Source organism: Equus quagga, chromosome 12 (genome assembly GCF_021613505.1).
Source record: "Equus quagga isolate Etosha38 chromosome 12, UCLA_HA_Equagga_1.0, whole genome shotgun sequence".
In the NCBI taxonomy this organism is placed as follows: domain Eukaryota; kingdom Metazoa; phylum Chordata; class Mammalia; order Perissodactyla; family Equidae; genus Equus; species Equus quagga.
Genome location: NC_060278.1, coordinates 81,290,589 through 81,311,355, shown reverse-complemented (window position 1 = coordinate 81,311,355; position 20,767 = coordinate 81,290,589). Strand labels below are relative to the sequence as shown.

Sequence of the window (20,767 nt, the reverse complement as noted above, 5' to 3'; positions counted from 1 at the left end):
TTCTTACTACTTCCAGTGCCATGCCCCTTGAGAAGTAAAGGTAAAATTAAAGATGTGAAAGTGATTGTCCCTTCCACTGTTACACAGGTATTATGATAGTCATATATTCTACCATTTATGTGATTTTTACTCTTGTGCCTGGCATCATCCTCTCTCGAAGCAAGAAATCTGGGAGTTATTTTGATACTTCTTGTCCTTTACATCCTCATATCATAACCTCATATCAAGCCCCATCAACTTCGTCACCAAATACACGCCATATTCCTTCTTTTCTCTCTGTGACCAGCCTGCCGTTGTCTTTCACCTAGGCTTCAGCAGTAGATTCTTACCAAGTCTGTTTCCATTCATTCCTCTTAATCTATTTTCTAAATATCAATTGGGATGATTCTTTAACAGTATAAATCATATCATTTATTACCTTCTTAAAACCCATCAGTGGCTTCCCACTGGCCATAATGGGCCTACCTTATCTGACCATGTCTTACCTTCCCAGACTTAACTTGTACCCCTCCTGCCTCCATTCACTGTACTCCTGTCCCACCGGCCCTCTTTCTTTACCCAGAACTCACCATGTGCATCCTCACTTTAAGGCCCTGTGTGTTCACTGTTTCTCTGTCTAAACTATTGTGCTCTTGTACCTCAGCCTGGTTTATTCTCACCCTTTAGCTCTCAGTTAACTGACTCACAGAGAGATCTTCCCTGATCAGCCAGTTCAGGCAGGTTCTCGCTGTTCTTTTTCATAGTTCTCATTTCCTTTAGAGCAGTGTTCGTAATTTTTAATTCTGTCTGTGCCCATTGTTATGCTTGCTCGTTTCCTGCCTTTTCCACTATATGTTCTCCAAGGTTAGATACCTTGTTTACTCACTCAAGTCAGGGCTCATAGAACATGCTCAAATAAGTATTTATCAAATGAATGGGAGAATAAATAATTATTTATTTCCTTGATAAATATTTGTTCCTAGAAATACTAGTGTCACCTCTTGCTTTTATTTGGTGTACCTCATGAGTCACATTTGTTTTATAGATCGTAACATTTCTTCTGCTTGTACTTGATCAAAACATAATTTTTACAGCTTTATGTGTTTCATGTAAATATTAATACAGTTTCAAATAAATTTTTACTAATGCACGAAAAGTAAATATAGTGACTCCTTTTAGAGGAAGTATTTCTGGAACTTAGAGTATAAATTTTATCATTTATACTATTATGTAAGAATATTTCAAGAATTGTGCTTATTCTCTGTTTCTCCACAACCCTGTTAACCCAGAACTTTTAAGTTGCATTAAAAAGCAGTTCCTGTTTTATTGTTACCAAAGGATCCTCTTGCAAAACAAATGGTCTTGGTCTCCAGGGTTATGACTTCCAGTTGAAACCTCGTTGCTGAATTTCCTTTCTTTGAACAAAAAAGTGTTTTCATAAAGTTGAAAAAAAATAGTAAGAAATTGAGCAACAGGTAACCAAACAAGGAAAGGAGTGTCACGTAATCCAGTAAACTTTAAAACAGACTCACCGGGACAGCAAGGCTGACCCCTTCTCCATCCTGTAAAAACCATATGAGTGAGAGTCTGAGAATTCTCACTAATAGCCCCAAATCTAGAAACAAGCAACTGAATGGGTATCATTTTTTTTACTCTTTTAACTGAAGAGTGGGTGAGATTGTTACTGGGGAGGATCATGTGAAAAAGAGAGAAACTGATCAAGTGGCTGACTCTACCCAGAAGTCAGGGCTTCTGTTTAATTTGGTATATGCTTTGAACACTGGGGGAGGACACTTAAAATCTTAAGAAGAGAGTAGAGTCTGGGTATTATATTCTCCTAGACTGCACCCTCTCCCCATTAGAACCCTAACATTTCCTCAGACTTCAGAAAAGTGGATAGAACATAAAATAGCAGCTCTCACACTAAAGTTAGGGTGAAAAGATAAACTTGTCGTAGAAACAGTGGAAAAAGAATTTAGAAATCACCCACACTTTGCAAAGAAAATGTCTGGAGAGCAATCTCTAACCACAAGCAAGGTGAAAGAAGCGACATTGTAGCTAATGCAAATATTCTATGATGAAATAATAAAGTGGAAGACAGAAGACAGCATGTAAAAAGCTCACAAGAGCCAATCGTAGACGAAAAGTAACTTCAAGGAGCAGGAGATTCCTTCTAATTTCTTCTTTCTATAGATCAACTTAATGATAAATTGAATTCAGAAAAATAAGCTGAAAGACAAAAAGATCATAATAACAGTATGAGATGAAATGGGAGATTGCAGACCTAAAGAAATATGGATAAATTATATACAGCAAAACTAGAATGAAAATTGAATTAGTGACAAGTTAATAGAGATGATTCCAGTGAATATAAGCAAAAAGTTTGAAATACTTAGAAAAAAGCAAAAACACATGGAAGACAGAAGAAGTGATGCAATATAAAGATAATTGCCATCACTGAAGAAAGGAACCTAACAGAACAAAAAGATTGAAATAGCACAAGATGTTTCAGGAAAATTTTATAGGTGGTTGACGAAAAGACTTGATTTATCAAGTTATTGAACTTTTAGGATAAAGGACATATTACTGTGTGGGAAGCCTCAGGTAGTTTTGTGCCTCCTGCTGGCTGGGGTCACATCCAATCTCCACAGAGCCTTTGCTGTGGTTTTTGGATGGCCAGATGCTGTGGTTGGATACCAGGCCACTGTGGGTGGTGGAGCATGTGTCCTGTGGCATTATGGGCATCGTGTTACCAGGCATCAAGGAGGAGTTTGTGAGAGAGATGGCTGCAGTTCTGTGGAAGACACCTATTTCTTAATTCCTGAAGTTTGTTTTTGCTTATCTGCCTATCCAAGTCTTAGAACTGGTTGTTCACTATTCCATTATCTTGGACTTGGCTCCCAGAAGGAGGAGCATTTATTTGGTGCTTGGCATTTTTTACGGTTTATTGTATCAACATTGTTCTTGTCCTGTGTTTGCTTCTCTGTGTGGTGAAAAGAGTGGCAGCCTGTTATGTAAGTATCTTCTGGCACTTCATCTTAGCCAAGTTATGGGGACCTGCCAGCACCCTGATGTCTCTGACCAGCTCTTGGGCTGATATGTTGTTGACTGAGGAAGGGCAAAATGCATGCAGATACGGATTGAGCACCCTCCGTGTCACTTGAAAGAGATGTGGATTGGATCATCTGGAGACTTTTTTCTGTGCTGTTTCTTTCCTCTCTTTCAAGCTTACTGAAATAGGCCATGCTTGAACATAAGATGTATATGGCAAATGGTATGGTATATAAAGCCATAGTAGTCTTTCTCAGGAAACACTTGGAAAGTGTTTCCAAGCCAGAGTTCTACAAAAGTGTTGCAGGGATATACAGTCTGTTTTGTAAGACCATTTCCCTGGATGGATTTAAGTTATTTCTACCTCAAGTAAAGTACAATACTGTATCTTTAAAAAATAGTGAGAGAGTTTGACCAGCCCTGTGGCATAGTGGTTAAGTTCAGTGTGCTCCGTTTTGGTAGTCTGGGTTCGCAGATTCGGATCCTGGGCGCGGACTTACACCACTTATCAGCCATGCTGTAGCAGCAACCCACATAGAAAGTGGAGGAAGATTGGCACAGATGTTAGCTCAGGGTTAATCTTCCTCAGCAAAAAAAAAAGAGAGAGAGAGAGAAAGGGAGGGAGGGAGTGAGGAGAGAGGGGAGGGGAGCAGGAAGAGAGAATGAGAATGATTGAGACTTTTTTATGCTTCCAAGAAGAGAAGAAAATCATGTAAAAGGAAAAATCAGACTAGCCTCAGACTTCTCCATAGCAACTTTCAATACCAGCAGTGTTCAAAGGAACAGCATCTGCAAAGTTCTGTGGGAAAGAAAGGACACCCCAAGAATATTATACCCAGCCAAGGTGTCATACAACTGCAAAGCTAGCGAGCAGATATTCTTAAACATGCAGGAATTTAGGGAAAGGTGCATAGATGAGCTCTACTAGAAAAAAAGCCACTTGACAGTAAAATTGAGCAATTAAGAATTAAAGACTCAAGAAGAGAAGTTGTGGTAAGAGGACTGTGAAGAGATTGGCTCAGCTAAAATACAGCTAAAGTACAGATCCAGTGTAGTTAGTTATAGAATGGAATGTGAATGTTATGAACCTGGACAGTGTAGAATTATATAACAGAAATTGGGAGAGGAAATGGGAGGAAACGTGTGTTGGTAAGGTTTTCAACTTTCACTGCAGAAAGTTAGTGCATTCTGTCCACAATTAAATTATATATGACTTAAAACTAAATCCAACCTCTGAATAATTTTTCATGTATTTTTTAAAATGTAGAATATTCAAAGAATACATGAAAAGTAATTGGTATTGATTTATCTAGCACTCACATTTAATAAATATCACCATTTTGATATATTTGCTTCAGATCATGTATAAAATATTTAAGGCAAAAGGAAAGGTTTAGAGAAAAATAATGAATACTAATGTACTCACCACCCAAGTTAGGGAATCAAACATTGCTTATGTAGTTAAGACCCTGCATGCCCCTCTAGAATCCCAGAGATAATCAATATCCTGATTTTGTGGTGTCATTGGTTCACATACATATCCTTACACTTTAAATATATAGGCACATGTATTAGAATTAATAAATTTTCTGCTTCTAGTCTTTATAGGAACAATGTTCTGCAGTTTACTTTTTAGCTCAATGTTGTTTTGAGATTTATGTTGATAATATGTTGCTTGAGTAGTGTATTTATTTTTCACTCAGTATATTATATTTTATGAAATATAATTGACTTATTATATAGATATAATTTGTTAATCTGTTTTCTATTGATGGATATGTTTGCTTTTTTGCTATTATGTGATAAAACTTTCTTAGGTCTTGTTTATATATAATAATGTTTTCCATAATTTTTAAAAAACTTGAAATATTCAGAAAAGCTTAGAGAAAGTTACTAAACATTTATTTAAAGTATAATAATATCATTGATTTCCCTTGGGTTTCTTTTTCCTATTATATAAAAAGTAGAATTAACACTATTTATTAAAAGTGTCATCCATAGTATGCTCCCCTTGGTGTGTGTATATATATTATCAATTTATTCTTCTGTCTGTACATATGCATAGAAAAATGTCTGCAATGATATTTACTTAATGATATTCATTTCTAGGTGATGGGATGTGGGGTTGTGTTTAGGTTTTTTTTCATTGGTTACAGTCTTCATAATGAGTATGTATGATTTTAATAAAAACAATAGAGTGATGTTTTCCTCAAAAACAAAGTGAATGTTCTAAGATATTGAATGTGATTAATGCTGCAAGGCAAGATTGTGTTTCTTTGGGGCATTTTTTGTATTTTAAAGGTCTTTAAATGTATTCATAGTATAGTTGAAATGCTATAATGATATTCTAGTTTTCTTGAAAATATGACTTTTAAAATCAATTAGATAAAGAAAGGCAAAGGTTAGGAATTTTTTTTAATTATCATCCCTTTTCAGTGTGTATCTTCAATTTTGCATGATTAAATGAAAGAAAAGTTATGGTAATAAAAGTCTTCAATCCTGTGAGTATAATGCAACCTTCAAGTGCTTTAGACAGTGTGTAGAAAAGATTTTCAGGAAGCATTAGAAACTTTAGTAGATTTTTCTTCTTTCTTGTCCCAGGGCTGTGCAGCCTAGCTGTACTTCTGGAGTTCTTCCATGCCCAGTGGGCCCAAGGCACCTCCCCATGTCCATGGCAGATTTATTGAGCAACTCCAAACTGGATTATATCACAAATAAAAGAGTACAAGATGTTCTGTTTTGTCATTTGGGTGAAAATATGATCTGTTTGTTTTGTAGGTATGACCTTGCTTCTAGGGAGTGGCTCACACTGAACCCTTCTGTGAACAATGTGGTTGTTAGATACGGTCATTCTTTAGCATTATACAAGGTAAAATGTCTCCACTGTGTACTAAGCTAGAAACACAACTCTTCCACGGTTACTTTACTGTATTATGTGGTTGAAAACCTAGTTGGTGTTGGGTTTTTTCCCCTAATCTTTTTTATTGTGGTAAAATACACATAATGTAAAATTTACCATGTTAACCATTTTAAGTGTACAATTCAATGGTATTAAATACATTCATAATATTATACAACTGTTACCACTACCCATCTCTGTAAGTCTTATCATCTTGTAAAACTGCAGCTCTGTGTCCATTAAACAATAATTCCCCATTTCTCCCTTTGCCCCGCCCCTGGCAACCACCATTCTACTTTCTGTCTCTGTGATTTTGACTTCACTGTTGGCTTTTAATTGGGGGAAACTTTCTGTTTTGGAAGGGTATGTAATTGGCTAAGTTATAAGTGGAAATTAAAGTTGAAACTAATTTAAGCTGAGAGATTTGAATAGATTAAAATTGTACTGGGATATTATGATTGTGGTACTAAATGGTTAAAAATCAATACAGTGTAGATTAGCTTTTGTGTTTGTTAGCAAGTTTAGCCAAGAATAGCCACATTGCAATGTAACTGAATAATCATTTTCATTTCCTTGTTTTTGTGGTTTATGATAGGATGGGGGAACGTTTCAACTTTATTTTTCCAAATCATTTTCTCGTGAGAGGAAGTCCAAGAAAAGTGGCAAAGTGTTAGAGATACAGAGTGTAATTTATTTTGTTCCTTTCTCCGTCTTTTTCGTAATAATTGACAGAAAGGTGCATTTCAGTAACACTTTTTAAGCTAAGAATAATATCAAGGTTTTGAATTGATCCTTTTCTGTTCTCAGATTTGAGCCTGTCATTGTTTTTTAGAATTTTATTTACATTTTTTTCCCTAGGATAAAATTTACATGTATGGAGGAAAAATTGATTCAACAGGGAATGTGACCAATGAGTTGCGAGTGTTTCATATTCATAATGAATCATGGGTATTGTTGACCCCTAAAGCAAAGGAGCAGTATGCAGTGGTCGGGCACTCGGCACACATTGTCACGTTGAAAACTGGCCGAGTGGTTATGCTGGTCATCTTTGGTCACTGCCCTCTCTATGGATATATAAGCAATGTGCAAGAATATGACTTGGGTAGGTATATTTTTTCCAGTGGATCTTTTGAATGTCACATTGATAACCTTTACCCTTGTTATTATGACCATTTAACGAGATTCAACCTAACCTTTATCCAGTACTTTATCTTGATCTGCAGTGAACATTTATATATTACCAATGAAATTCAGATTATTGATGCTGCTATGTAGTATATATTTGTCACTGTCAATTTTGCAAGGGCCCAAAGATGGCATTAAATGTTTTGGGTGTTGAAAATAAAATAAGTAAAAATGATTCAAAACAGCAAATATTCTGAAGAAAAAGAATTTAGATAGCCCTTTAGGGTTAGTTTAATGGAGTGTGATTTCCCCTTAATCTGTAATCTTTCCTTTGGTTAAATTTTATTATATCTGTTTTTGTGGAGTAGGAGTACCAGCTATAATTGATATTTGGAGAAAGTAGGCCTGTAAAGTACGTCTGTGTATTGGTAACTAAAGGTCATGGTGAATTAACTGTTCAATTGAGGGGAATCTGAGTCTTTAAAATTTAATGTAATTTTCCTACATGGCATATTAGAACATCCGAACATTTAACAGATTGAAGTTTGGCTACCTAGCTTTGTTAGAAATTTTAGGTCGCCTTCCTTTAAAAATAGAAAGATAAAAGAAAGTTATATGTATCAGTTCTCCTGAAATCTGTTCTCTTGTCCTAAGCTCTTTGATATTTTAAGTATTAGAGAGGAGGAGCCTGCACATTTGCCTTTAACTGTCTTCTCTTCCCAGATAAGAACACATGGAGCATATTACCTACCCATGGTGCCCTTGTCCAAGGAGGCTACGGCCATAGCAGTGTCTATGACCACAGGACCAAGGCCCTTTATGTTCACGGAGGCTACAAGGCTTTCAGCGCCAATAAATACCGGCTTGCAGATGATCTCTACAGATACGATGTGGACACCCAGATGTGGTGGGTGCTTTTTCATGAGCTTTCACTTTAAGGTGTGAATTCTGGCAGTTGCTGGGAAAATATTCTGCTATATTTTTGTTTTCAGGCCTAGCAGATAATTCTCTTCAGCACTATAAATAGAAAAATTGGGAAATAAGCAGAAGGTAATAAAGTAGCTAGTATTTATTTTGTTGCATTCTATAATTTTTAGTAGGTTGATTAGAAAATGCTTGGTGTTTTTGACTGGTTTTCGATTTTCAGATACTCTGTACTTCTGTAAAATTTTAGTTCTTCAAAATCCTAAGGCATAAATTGTTCTATATAACTGAGTTTATGCACACTTTTGTAATTAAGTAGAGTATATCCCTTTTTTAACCTTTTCTTGATGATTGATTTCTGATGATAACTGGAGTCAGTTACTGGCGTCATTCCATAAAATCGTCAAACAGGTGGTCTCAGTACCTAATAGGTTAGCATTTCCTCACTCTGAACTGTATATTGGTCTATATAAAGTATGCTAATTTTAATAAATGTAAAGCAAGTTTGAGTTATGAAATAACATAATTATAAAGCAATGGTTTCTCTTCTTTCTTTTCATATTCCCTCACATATTTGAGACCATGCTATAGATACCATTTTCATTCTGTCTGTCATTAAAACCATCATTTTTAGTGGCTGTGTAATACTCTGATGTGGACTACTGATCCTGTACAGTTGGAAATTTTGGTTTCTAGCTTTTGTTGTATTAATAAATCATTGTGCGTAAGCTTCTGTCTGTATTTCACATGATTTCTACCCTGAAACTGGAATTCTAAGGCCATAAGGTATGAACATTGTTAAGGCTCTTAATATATTTTGTCAGAGTTCTCATAGGTCTGTAAGATTTTTACAATTTATTTATTGTGAAGAAAGTTACTTATATATAGGGGAAAATCCAGAAGTATTTGCACATTTGGATCTGAAGTTAAGAAAATGGTTATGTTTGCATTAGCAATTAGATGATAAGTATTCTAAAAAACTAACCTTGTATTTATTATTTTTAAATAAACTCAAAAGGACCATTCTTAAGGACAGCCGATTTTTCCGTTACTTGCACACAGCTGTGATAGTGAGTGGAACCATGCTGGTGTTTGGAGGAAACACACACAATGACACGTCCATGAGCCATGGCGCCAAATGCTTCTCTTCAGATTTCATGGCTTATGACATTGGTAAGTTTCCCCAAACCATTTTATCTTCAAGAGTCTTTTTTGTCTATAGGCAACATTTTAAAGGAAACTGAAAATATTGCTACTTAAAAAACGGTCAGGGGCCAGCTCCGTGGCTGAGTGGTTAAGTTTGCGTGCTCCGCTGTGGCAGCCCAGGGTTTGGATTCTGGGCGCGGACATGGCACTGCTCGTCAGGCCACGTTGAGGCGGTGTCCCACATCCCACAACTGGAATGACCTGCAACTAAGATATACAACTGTGTACGGGGGTGGGGGGGGGGGTTGTGGGGATAAAGCAGAAAAAAAAAGAAAAAAAAAAAAAGATTGGCAACAGTTGTTAGCCCAGGTGCCAATCTTTTTTTTTTTTTTTTTTTTTTTAAAGATTTTTTTTTTTCCTTTTTCTCCCCAAAGCCCTCCGGTACATAGTTGTGTATTCCTCGTTGTGGGTTCTTCTAGTTGTGGCATGTGGGACGCCGCCTCAGTGTGGTCTGATGCGCAGTGCCATGTCCGCGCCCAGGACTCGAACCAACGAAACACTGGGCCACCTGCAGCGGAGCGCGCGAACTTAACCACTCGGCCACGGGGCCAGCCCCCCAGGTGCCAATCTTTAACAAAAAACAAAAAAAACGGTCAGGTCACTTGAACAAGTCTGAATGGTAATTTTTGTATTCATTTGATTAATGTTACATCTATTAAAAAGCATTACTTCTGTATTAAATTCTTTTTGAAGTCATTCCCTTTAATTGGTTGAATGTCAATTTTTGAGGATGAATTGGGGTAACTGGGTCTTCCTGTGTTACAAAGGCCTTACATAGTAATGTTATGTAGCTGTGACTACCATCACTGTGTTAAGTTGGTTTAGGTATAACTTTATCTCATTCCCTAGAAACTGATTTCACTCATTCTGTGTCTATTTGACACAGAATTTAAAAATTTTTGATGTGGTAATGAATTTGACCAGAAGAGGGCAGTATTTGTTCATCCAAAAACAAATAGAAATTCTCTTGTCTAAATATCATCAGATGTTCTTTTCTTTTCCCTTTTTTTTTTTTTTGGTGAGGAAGGTTGGCCCTGAGTTAACATCTGTTGCCAATCCTCCTCTTTTTGCTTGAGGAAGATTGGCCCTGAGCCAACATCCATGCCAGTCTCCCTCTACTTTGTATGTGGGACACTGCCACAGCATGGCTTGATGAGTGGTGTGTAGGTCCGTGCCTAGGATCTGAACCTGAGAACACTGGGCTGTCGAAGCAGAGCACACGAGCTTAACCACTACACCACCAGGCCGGCCCCTAGATGTTCTTTTTTGACAAACATTTATGTGCCATTCGCTGAGTTTGTACGTTGGGAATTCTTAGATGAATAAGTTATAATCCTTGGGCCTCATGGTGGAGGAGACAGAGAACTGAGCAGACAGTATAATTGCACTTCAGGGTGTTACTTGCTCTGAGAGGAATGTATGAGAGTACCTATGAGCATCCCTTAACTCGTGGCGGGGGTAAAGATTATGGTCAGAGAAAGCTTTCTTGAGGAGGGACTTTCTAGGCTGGGTCCCGAGGAACACTGGGAAGCTCGGTGAAGTGAGACAGGACTTCTCAGATGAAGGAAGCTTGTGTGCAGACACACAGAGGTGGAAGAAGACCCTGCCACGTAATTGGGGCCGTGACTATAGTTAGTTTTGGCTCTATTATAGCAGCACATTGGGGAGGAGTAGCTTCAAGTGGAGCTAGAGAAGCAAATAGCTCTCAGACGGTCAGATTTTGAGGGAGCTGTTATGTCATGCTGAGGAGTTTGGGCTTTTTGAAGAATCTTACAGAAGAGGTGACAGAATTGTATTTGCATTTTAGGAAGATCTGTTTGTGGCATTGTCCTGAGTAGTTGGGAAGGGGCAAGATGGGAGATGGGGCTGAAGTCCTGATGAAGGTTTGAACCAAGGCTATGAAAGTGGCAGTGAGAATAAAGAGAGAGATGGGCTTGAGAACTACTTGGAATCTGAGGGTATCTGGAGTGTGTTTTGAGAGAGATGAAAGCATCTTTATTCTCAGGTATGTAGTGCGGGCCATGGTAGATGGTGCTTTTTTACCAAGGCCGGAAATGGAAGTAGAGGGACAAGGTCTGGGATGAAGTGAGTAAATTGAGTTTGGAGGCATGTTCAGCTGGAGAGGACTGTGGGACAGAGCAGCGTGGGGATAGTGGGAAGCTCCAGGATGGGAGCATGTGTCATCAGGGATGAGCATAGAGCCGGAGGATAGACTGATAAAGAAGTCTGGAAGAGAATGGAGACCGTTGAAAGCATGTCAGAGGAGCTGGAGGAAAGTGAGGCAAGATTGGTGACCTGTGAGGGAGCACTTAACAATGGCTGCAGGGGAATTAAGTAAAATAAGGACTGGAGAGTCTTTTAGATTTAGCAACAAGGAGGTCATTTGTTATCCTCTAGACATGGATGAGTAATCCAGATTGCAGGAGGCTGAAAAATAATGTAAGGTGAGATACACAGTGAATGTTGACAATTTTAATTAAAAAAAAACCTTGTCTATGAAGGGAAGAAAAGGGGGAAGTGTAGTGCCTCCTAGGGCATATTTAAATGCTGTGGTAAAAGCCAGATGGAATAAGAGGAAAGGATCCCTGCCACACTGTGGTTTTAGGGAAAGAAGCAAGATGGGTGGGCAGGAAGTTAAGGGAATTGATGGTCTCTGTTCTCCATGTGAGGAAGACCACAGAGTCTAAGCTGAGTAGGAGAAGGAAGTGAAAGCTCTTGTTATTGAGGGTAAATAAAGGACTGAGTCCAGTGGAAGAACCTTTGCTTAGTGAGTGTGAATGTCTGAGTGTCTCACAGCGGCAGATAGCAAGTGTGAGGTTGGTGTAGTTCAGCAGCAGCGGTTAGTATTAAGGTCTAGAACAGTTACTAGCATGGGTCAGAACAAAGGAAAATTAGCAGATCTAGGGGCTCTAGGAAAGGACTTTAAAAAAATTAAGTTTGAATTTTGTTTTTCAGTTTCAATTTTCCACCTATATTTTCCTATTTTAGTTACTAAGTTTGGGCAAATCGATATAGAATGGAAAATAATTATGGAATACGTATGTTTTACTTACATAAGCTTTGAAAAGTGTAAAATTTGCTTAAGTTAAAAAACATTCTAGTGGGTAAAATTGATAGGCCACAGAGTGAGTGGTATGGGTGTCATGGATGTTGGATGCATTCACTAATCAGATGCCACGTGGTCCTGCCTTCTTCCATGCCCTGCTCTTCTGCTGCTGCTGCATTTTACCTCAGAAATAATGGTATGACTAAGAAAAACTGAGAGACAAATTTTATGAGGTTGTATTTGTTGCGGTCTTCTTCCCAAAGAAAATGTCACTTCCTCTTGATGATGAATGGTGGTGCCTTCTGAATGTGTTTTTCTTGCTCCTAGCTTGTGACCGCTGGTCAGTGCTTCCCAGACCTGATCTCCACCATGATGTCAACAGATTTGGCCATTCTGCAGTCTTACACAATAGGTAATTGGAAAAGAAGTGCTTAGTCCTTTTCTCTTGTGTTTAAAGTAAAAATGAAATAAAATATGAAGTGGAATTAGACTTACATGTTATTCTCAGGGTTCTCTCATCCCATTTGTTTTTCACAGAGTTATGTAGGCCTGAATTTCCTGATTTATATTTAAAATCTTTGTTGTGGATTTGAATTATTTCTAATGCCATGTTTGTTGACATGGTTTTGTTAGCATGCGGGAGTGTGCTATGTTTGCTGTTGTCTGAATGCACGGGGCAACAGAAGTTATCTGCAATTACTGTCTTATGCTCTCTGCTATTTGCTATCATTTGTGGTGCTTAGGTTGTCAAGTTTCTCATAGTTGTATCTGAACGTTAAGGAAAGATTTGAAAAAAAGGAGAGAGGGCACTTCAGATGGGGGATAAAGTAGGGGAACAGAGATGGGGAGATTGTGAAGTTTCATATAGGTCAAGTCTGTAGTCTTTGGATAATCTGAAGTCTGCACTGCATTTCATGGCATCACTCAGAAATGCCTGGCCCAAACTCACAGCGCTCTTCAACATCTGCCCCTGGGGAAGGCTCTGTCATATAAGGGAGAGCCAGAGTGGCCACTCTTTTTGTTACAGTGTGCTGGAAAGATTTTTGATTTGCTAAACGGCCTAATCATGTTAATTTTTCTCATTTTGTTTCTGCTTTTATTACTGTTGTTTACTTCACCTTTTAAAATTCTAGACTCTTTAAATCCTGAAACTGTTTAAATGCTGTAATGCCGATGTTATGTTAGGATTCTTTCGACTTTCAAAATTCCTCTTGTGATGATGCGAGTTAGATGAAGGTAATTCAGCTTGGATTAGGAAAGATACGAAAGCAACACATCTTGGAGATGTGAAGGAAGAATGGACAGAATTCAAATACTTAGATATTGGGAAAAGGTGACATCTTCTATAAAGTAATCACTTAGCTGAAATTTAGTGATAAGTATGGTTTTACTGTGAGAACATTCGATAGGTATATATTAAAATGGAAGAATTTTTGACTACTTTACTAATTTGAAGTGTTATCTTAAATTGTAATCTGATACTCCCTCAGTAAGGAAAACCCTTAAACTTTTCTAGTAAGTACCTCTTGATATTTTCATCTGAAAAGCGGTGGGACCATTTTGTTATCATCTTACCTGTGGGTACCTTGCCTCAGCTCTGTTCATCTTTATATTCCTAGCGTTCTGCTAGCACAGGGTTTGGCGCATAATAGGCATAATAGGCATAATAGTTGCTAAATGGCAACTATAAGTACAGTGATGATAACTAGCAAATAAGTGAATCTTCTATTAAAACATTCTGAGGTTTTAACAAACTTAGAGAAATTGACAGTTTACCATAAGATGTAATTTAACCATGAATCAAAATTGAGAATGGCTTGTCTGAGTTATAATGTTTTTATTTTTGTATAATTTCAGTGGTGTGTTTGAGCCTGTATGTGAGTGTCTGTGTGTATGGTGCAGGCATGGAGGGGGCAGGGGATGATGAGAGAGGCCGTGTAGTAAAAGGCAATGGCTAGTTTAATTTTATGAAATAATTTACTGACAGAGAAACTTTGTTTCACATGATTTCTTTGTGTTTTGAATGGTGGTTCTCCTAATCTATCAGCAGCATTGGGTCAGCTGTGCATCCGGTCACTTAGTTGTTACCCTTGTGGTTGTTGAGGGAGGCAGGAAGAAGAGTGGGCCATGAGGTATTGAGGCTACTGTGGATGCAGCTGATCCTTTCAGTTACCTGCTCCAGGCATCTTTGAAGGACTCTGCCTACCTTCACATAGCTGACATGTGACCAGATGGATTTAGAATTGCTGAGAACACCAATGTACTGGGAAGGAGATGGAGCTTATTTGGTTTAAGCAACAAATTGACTAATTGAATCCATATTGCTTAATGTGACACTAAGGAAGCCAATGGTGAGGTTAACAGTTAAACGGGGTGTTCATTTTTTGGTTATTGCAGTGTGTCAGCTTTCAGATATAGTAACAATAGAGAGCCACAAAATCTTTATGCTTCAGTTAGTCCTCTGTTGATTTGAGGGAAGTTGGTGCACGGTGAGAGTGAATTACTTGATACCTCATTGTGAGTTAGTACTAAACTTCCTGGCAGATCATAGGATCTCAGAGTTAGAAGAGATCCTTGAAGTCACCTGTTCCAAACTCCCCCTTCATGCAGGCATCCCGTTTAAACATGTTCGGGGCTGGTGAAAATGCCTACCAAAGAAGACACCCTTTTGAACGTGTCCAGGAATGGAAAACTCACCTAAGAAGGAAGCTCCAGTTATTAGCAAGTCCTCCTTTGTATTATCTGAAATCTGCTTCTCTATATCTTCTGCCTGTTGATCTTATTTCTCTTCTTTAAATCTTTGCAAGAGAAGCACAAATCCTCTGTCATGCAAAGCTCCCTCAGATATTTAAGGGTAGTGTTGTCTCTCCTGTGTTGTCTGCACAGCCCGCAGCCTCTTTCTTCAGGTTCTAGTCTGGCACAGTGGTTGGCAGGATTGAGGATGTCCCAGTGAACACCACACAAGAGGCACAGAGGTAGCATGTCTGTGGCAGATACGGCCCAGTGTACTCTATGATACAAACTGTATCATTTTGATAACCTTGCGGCCTTGGTCTCACAATAGCATTTTAAGAACTTTCCCTGGAGCTATTAGATAATTGCTTTTGTTTGAATATGTGTGATGCTGCATATATGGCCTGTTAACAGCTCTATTGAGGTAGAATTGATAGACACAATAAACTACAATATATCAAAGGTGTGCAATTTGATAAATTTTGACATAAGTATGCCCTTGTGAAATCATCACTACAAATCAAGAAAACATATCCATCACCCACAAAATTCTCCCTGTGTGCTTGTTCAAAAATTTCCCACCTTCATTCATGAAGGATATCGCTCTGTGGTTTTCTTGTGATATCTTTGTCTGGTTAATACTGGACTCATAGAATAAATTGAGAAATGTTGTTTCACCCTATATTTTCTGGAAGAGTTTGCAAAGGATTGGTATTACTACTTTAAATGTTTGATGTTTGGTAGAATTCATCGGGACCTGGGCTTTTTCTTTGTGAGAAGATTTTAAATTCTAATTCAATCTCTTGTGATAGGTTTGTCTATTCAGATTTTCTATTTCTTGTTAAGCAGGGTTTGTTTGTTTTTTTGGTATTTTAAAATTGTAGTAAGATATTCATAACATAAGATTTACCATAGTAACCACTTTGAAGTGTACAGTTCAGTGGCATTAAGTACATTCACATTGTTAGACAACCATCACCACCATCCATCTCCAGAATTTTTTCATCTATAAAATTGAAACTCTCTTACCAATTAAACAGTAACTCCCCATTCTTCCTTTCCCCCGTCCTTAGCAATCACCATTCTACTTTCTGTCCCTCTGAATTTGACTACTTTAGGTACCTCATGTAAGTGGAATTATATAGTATTTGTCTTATTGTGATTGGCTTCTTTCACTTAGCATAATATCTTCAAGGTTCATTCATCCATGTTGTAACATGTGTCAGAATTTATTTCCTTTTTAAGGCTGCATAATATTCCATTGAATATATATACTACATTTTGTTTATCCATTCATCCATCAGCGGACACTTAGGTTGCTTCTGTCTTTTTGGCTGTTGTGAATAATGCTGCTGTGAACGTGGGTGTACAAATATCTATTCAAATCCCAGCTTTCAATTATTTTGCGTATTCTTTTTCATTTTTTTGAGAAACTAGTCAGTTTTGATCATCTCTGTCTTGCTAAGAATGTGTCCATTTCATGTAAATTGTCTAATTTGTTGGTATAAAAGTCCATAATATTCCCTTATAATGCTTTTTAATCTCTATAAGGTCAGTAATCATGGCCCTTCTTCATTCCTGATTTTGTTCATGTGTGTCTTCTCTGTTTTTTTCTTGTTCAGTCTACTTAAATAGTTATCAATTTTGTTGATCTTTTCAAGGAATGAACTTCTGGTTTCATTCATTTTTCTCTACTGTTTTTCTTTATGTATTTTATTGTTTCTTCTCTATATCATTTCCTCCCTTCTGTTTGCTTTGGGTTTAGTTTGCTTTTCTTTTTCTAGTTTCTTAAGTTGGAAGCTGAGGTTATTGATCTCAGATCTTTCTTTTCTGATATAGGTGTTTAAAGCTTTAAGTTTCTCTCTAAGTACTACTTTAATCCTATCCCATAAATTTCGATATGGCATATTTTTGTTTTCATTCAGTTTAAAATATTTTAATTTCCCTTGACCCATAGCTTTGACCCATAGCTTATTTAGAATATGTTGTTTATTTTTTAAATATTTGTGGTGTTCACAAATTTCTGCCTATTGTTAATTCCATTCTGGTGGTCAGAGAAGATACTCTGATGAATTCCTTTCTGTTTTTTAATTTATTGAGGTTTTTTTTTTTAGGCCTTTCATATGGTCTTTCCTGGAGCATGTTCCATGTTCACTTGAGAAGATTATGTATGCTGCTATTGTTGGGTAGAGTGTTCTATAGATGTCAGGTCCATTTGGCTAATAATGTTCAAATGTTTTGTATCCTTGCTGATTTTATGTCTAGTTGTTTTCTCCATTATTGACAGTGAGATATTGAAGTCTCCAACTACTGTTACTTTAGTATTTCTCATAAGGCAGGCCTGCTAGCCAAGAATTCTCTTAATCTTTGTTTATCTGGGGTGTCTTTATTTCAACTTCACTTTTGAAGAATAGTTTTGTTGGATAAAGAATTCTTACTTGACAATTGTTTTCTTTCCACAGTTTCACTTTCTCATCCCTCTGCCTTCTAGCCTCTGTTGTTTCTTAGGCATTAATCTTAATGTGATTCTCTTGTATGTGATGAGTCATCTTACTTTTGTTGCTTTCAAGATTTTCTCTTTGTTTTGGAGTTATAATCAAACTTTTAGCAGTTTGATTATAATGTCTATAAGCATGGATCTTTTTGTGTTTATCTTACTTGGAGTTTGTTAAGCTTTATGCATGTGTAGATTAATTATTTTTTTATTTTTTTATTGTGGTCATGGTAGTTTATAACATTGTGAAATTTCAGTTGCGCATTAATATTTGTCAGACACCATGTAAGTGTGCCCCTTCACCCCTTGTGCCCACCCTCCATCCCCATTCCCCCTGGTAACCACTAAATTGTTCTCTTTGTCCATAAGTTTGTTTATATTCCACATATGAGTAAAATCATATGATGTTTGTCTTTCTCTGTCTGCCTTTTTTTGCTTAACTTAATGTCCTCAAGGTCCATCCATATGGTTGCAAATGGGACGATTTTGTCTTTTTATGGCTGAGTAGTATTCCATTGTGTGTGTGTGTGTATATATATATATATACATACCACATCTTCTTTGTCCATTCATCAGTCAATGTGCACTTGGGTTGCTTCCATGTCTTGGCTATTGTGAATAGTGCTGCAATGAACATAGGGGTGCATAAGTTTCTTTGTATTGTTGATTTCAAGTTCTTTGAACACCCAGTAGTGGAATAGCTGGGTCATATGGTATCTCTAGTCCTAATTTTTTTGAGAAGTCTCCGTACTGTTTTCCACAGTGGCTGTACCAGTTTGTATTCCCACCAGCAGTGGATGAGGGTTCCCTTTTCTCCAGAGCCTGTCCAACATTTGTTGTTTTTTGTCTTGGTGATCAGCCATTATTTCTTTAAATGTGTTTTCTGCCCTTTCTCACTCTCTCCTTCTGGGACTATAATGTATGTTGAATGTTTGACAGTGTCCCATAGGTCTCTGAGGCTCTTTTCATTTTCTTCAATATTTTTTTATTTTTTTCCTTCAGATTATATAATCTCTGTTGATCTGTCATTAAGTCTGCTGTGTCTTCCTCTGCCAGCTCAAATCTGACGTTGAGTCCCTCTAGTGAATTTTTCATTTCACCTGTTGTACTTTTCAAGTCCAGAATTCCATTTGGTTATTCTTTGTAATTTATATCTCCTTGTTGGTATTCTCTATCTGTTGAGTCATTGACATCATACTTTCATGTAATTCTTTAGAAATAGTTTCCTTCAGTTCTTTGAATATAATAGGTACTTTGAAGCTTTTGTCTCCTGAGTCCAACATGTGGGCCCCCTCAGGAAATAGGTGGGTTTTTTTTTGAGGAAGATTAGCCCTGAGCTAACATCTGCTGCCAATCCTCCTCTTTTTGCTGAGGAAGACTGGCCCTGAGCTAACATCCGTGCCCATCTTCCTCTACTTTATAAGTGGGACGCCTACCACAGCATGGCATGCCAAGTGGTGCCATGTCTGCACCCGGGATCCAAACTGGCGAACCCCAGGCCACCGAAGCAGAACGTGCGCACTTAACCACTGTGCCACCGGGCTGGCCCAGGAAACAGTTTTGATTAACTGTTTTGTTTCCTCTGTATGGGTCACACCTTTTTGTTTCTTTGTATATCTTGTAGTATTTTCTTGAAAACTAAATGTTTTAGGTGATATATTGTAACAGGTCTAGATACTGATTCTTTCACCATCACTACTGGGGGTTGTTTTTGCTGTTTGTTTGTTTAGTGTCTTGCCTAGACTAATTCGGTGGAGTCTGTCTCTACCAGTGTGCCACTGCTGATTTTTCTGCCTAGTAATTTTTTCTTGTTTTTATTTTTAAACCTGACTTTCTAGAGATTGCCTCTAGGTCAGTGTTTAGTGATCAGCTAATGATTGGTCAGTGGTTTTGCTTAAACAATTTAAGTCAGTGAGGATTCCACTCTTTGCTGATGGATGTGTGTTTGACTTGGGGAATGTATGCACAGTTCAGGAAGTTTACAGATCTGCCCTGGCTTTTATTTTCTATGTTTTCAAGGCCTCATGTTCAGCCAGGAACAAGTAGATAGCTAGGGCCTTTTCCACTATCTTCTGAGCTGCTTGCAGCCTCTTCAAACACATAGCCTTCCAAATCACCACAAATATGGTGAAATCATTATTAAAGTACACTATGATCACCATGTCTCTGAAGGGGAGTTGAGCTTGACTTTAGGCTGAAAACCTTGACACTGGACCCAAGGAGAACTTTCACTTCTGGCAGTAGCCAACAAAGTCTCCCACTGAAAGACAACTAAAAAGTATACAGTAAGGACCTCACAACATAATGAAGAAATACTGGGCAGAAACTAAGAGATGAATAGAGTTCAAAGAGATAAATTGAGCTGCTTCAGCTTGTGAGAGTTTTCTCATCCAGTTGAAGCAGCTGAGAGATAAAGCTGAGCTTTAGCTGACTCTCTAGGCTGAAGGCACAGAGACTAGAGATGTTTTTTGTACATGGTACTACTGAATAGATATTTCTGAATGAATGAGTAAATGGATAGGATGGTTTAGACTTTGTTCTTTTTAGAGACAGATACTATAAATGATCATATTAAGATTTTTTTCACCCTTAGACTATAAATAAAATTGAACTCATTATTACATGTTAATATTCAAGAGAAAAGAGATTTAGGCTAAATGCGGATAAATCATGTACTGTGGGATTTTTTTCCCTAAAAAAAAGGTCAGAACTTTTTATTATGGAAATTTGAAACATATGCAGAGGTAGAGAGAGTAGTATAATGAAACCCCATGTACCCATCACTCAGCTTTAGCAATCATCAACTAATGGCCACCTTTACCCACTCCAGATTACTTTGAAGCAGCTCTCTGGCATATAATTTAATGAGTAAATCTTTCAGAATACATTTGATTCTCATTGTTTGTGGTATAGTTGTGTTCTGTAAAGTCACTATGAACACTGAATTAGAGAATATTGAATTATTGCTCCTAGGGGGAAACATAGGGAGAAGTTCCTGGAAGCCTCTGGTACATTTTCATCAACTAATCAATTCATAACCTGTTTTATGTGTGTCTCTTCAAAGACACCTTATTTAATATATATTGTTAACTTATTAGCATTGAGCTCACAGGCAGCAGCACTATAACTCATGCTTGAACAAAGCTTACCTGGTGCATGTATTTTCTCTGTAAGGCACATCACCGGCTTCTTGTGCTTTAGGGGCCATTTTAAATAGCAAAGTCACCAACATAAAGCACAAAAATGTGAAAAACATGTCACTAAATAAACCATAAAAAAAGACATTTGTTTATAGTATGAGAACTAAACA

General features: G+C 37.5%; 1 protein-coding gene across 4 annotated transcripts in view; it reads left to right on the top strand.

Annotated features, from left to right (window-relative positions):
- ATRN (attractin) overlaps positions 1–20,767 on the top strand; it is a 177,577-nt gene that overhangs the window by 66,761 nt on the left and 90,049 nt on the right. For all 4 annotated transcript variants that reach the window (XM_046678084.1, XM_046678087.1, XM_046678085.1 and 1 more), the window contains exons 7-11: positions 5,809–5,899; positions 6,788–7,031; positions 7,778–7,961; positions 8,997–9,151; positions 12,558–12,642. In XM_046678084.1, the coding sequence (XP_046534040.1) occupies positions 5,809–5,899; positions 6,788–7,031; positions 7,778–7,961; positions 8,997–9,151; positions 12,558–12,642 (759 nt within the window). The remainder of the gene's footprint in view (positions 1–5,808; positions 5,900–6,787; positions 7,032–7,777; positions 7,962–8,996; positions 9,152–12,557; positions 12,643–20,767) is intronic.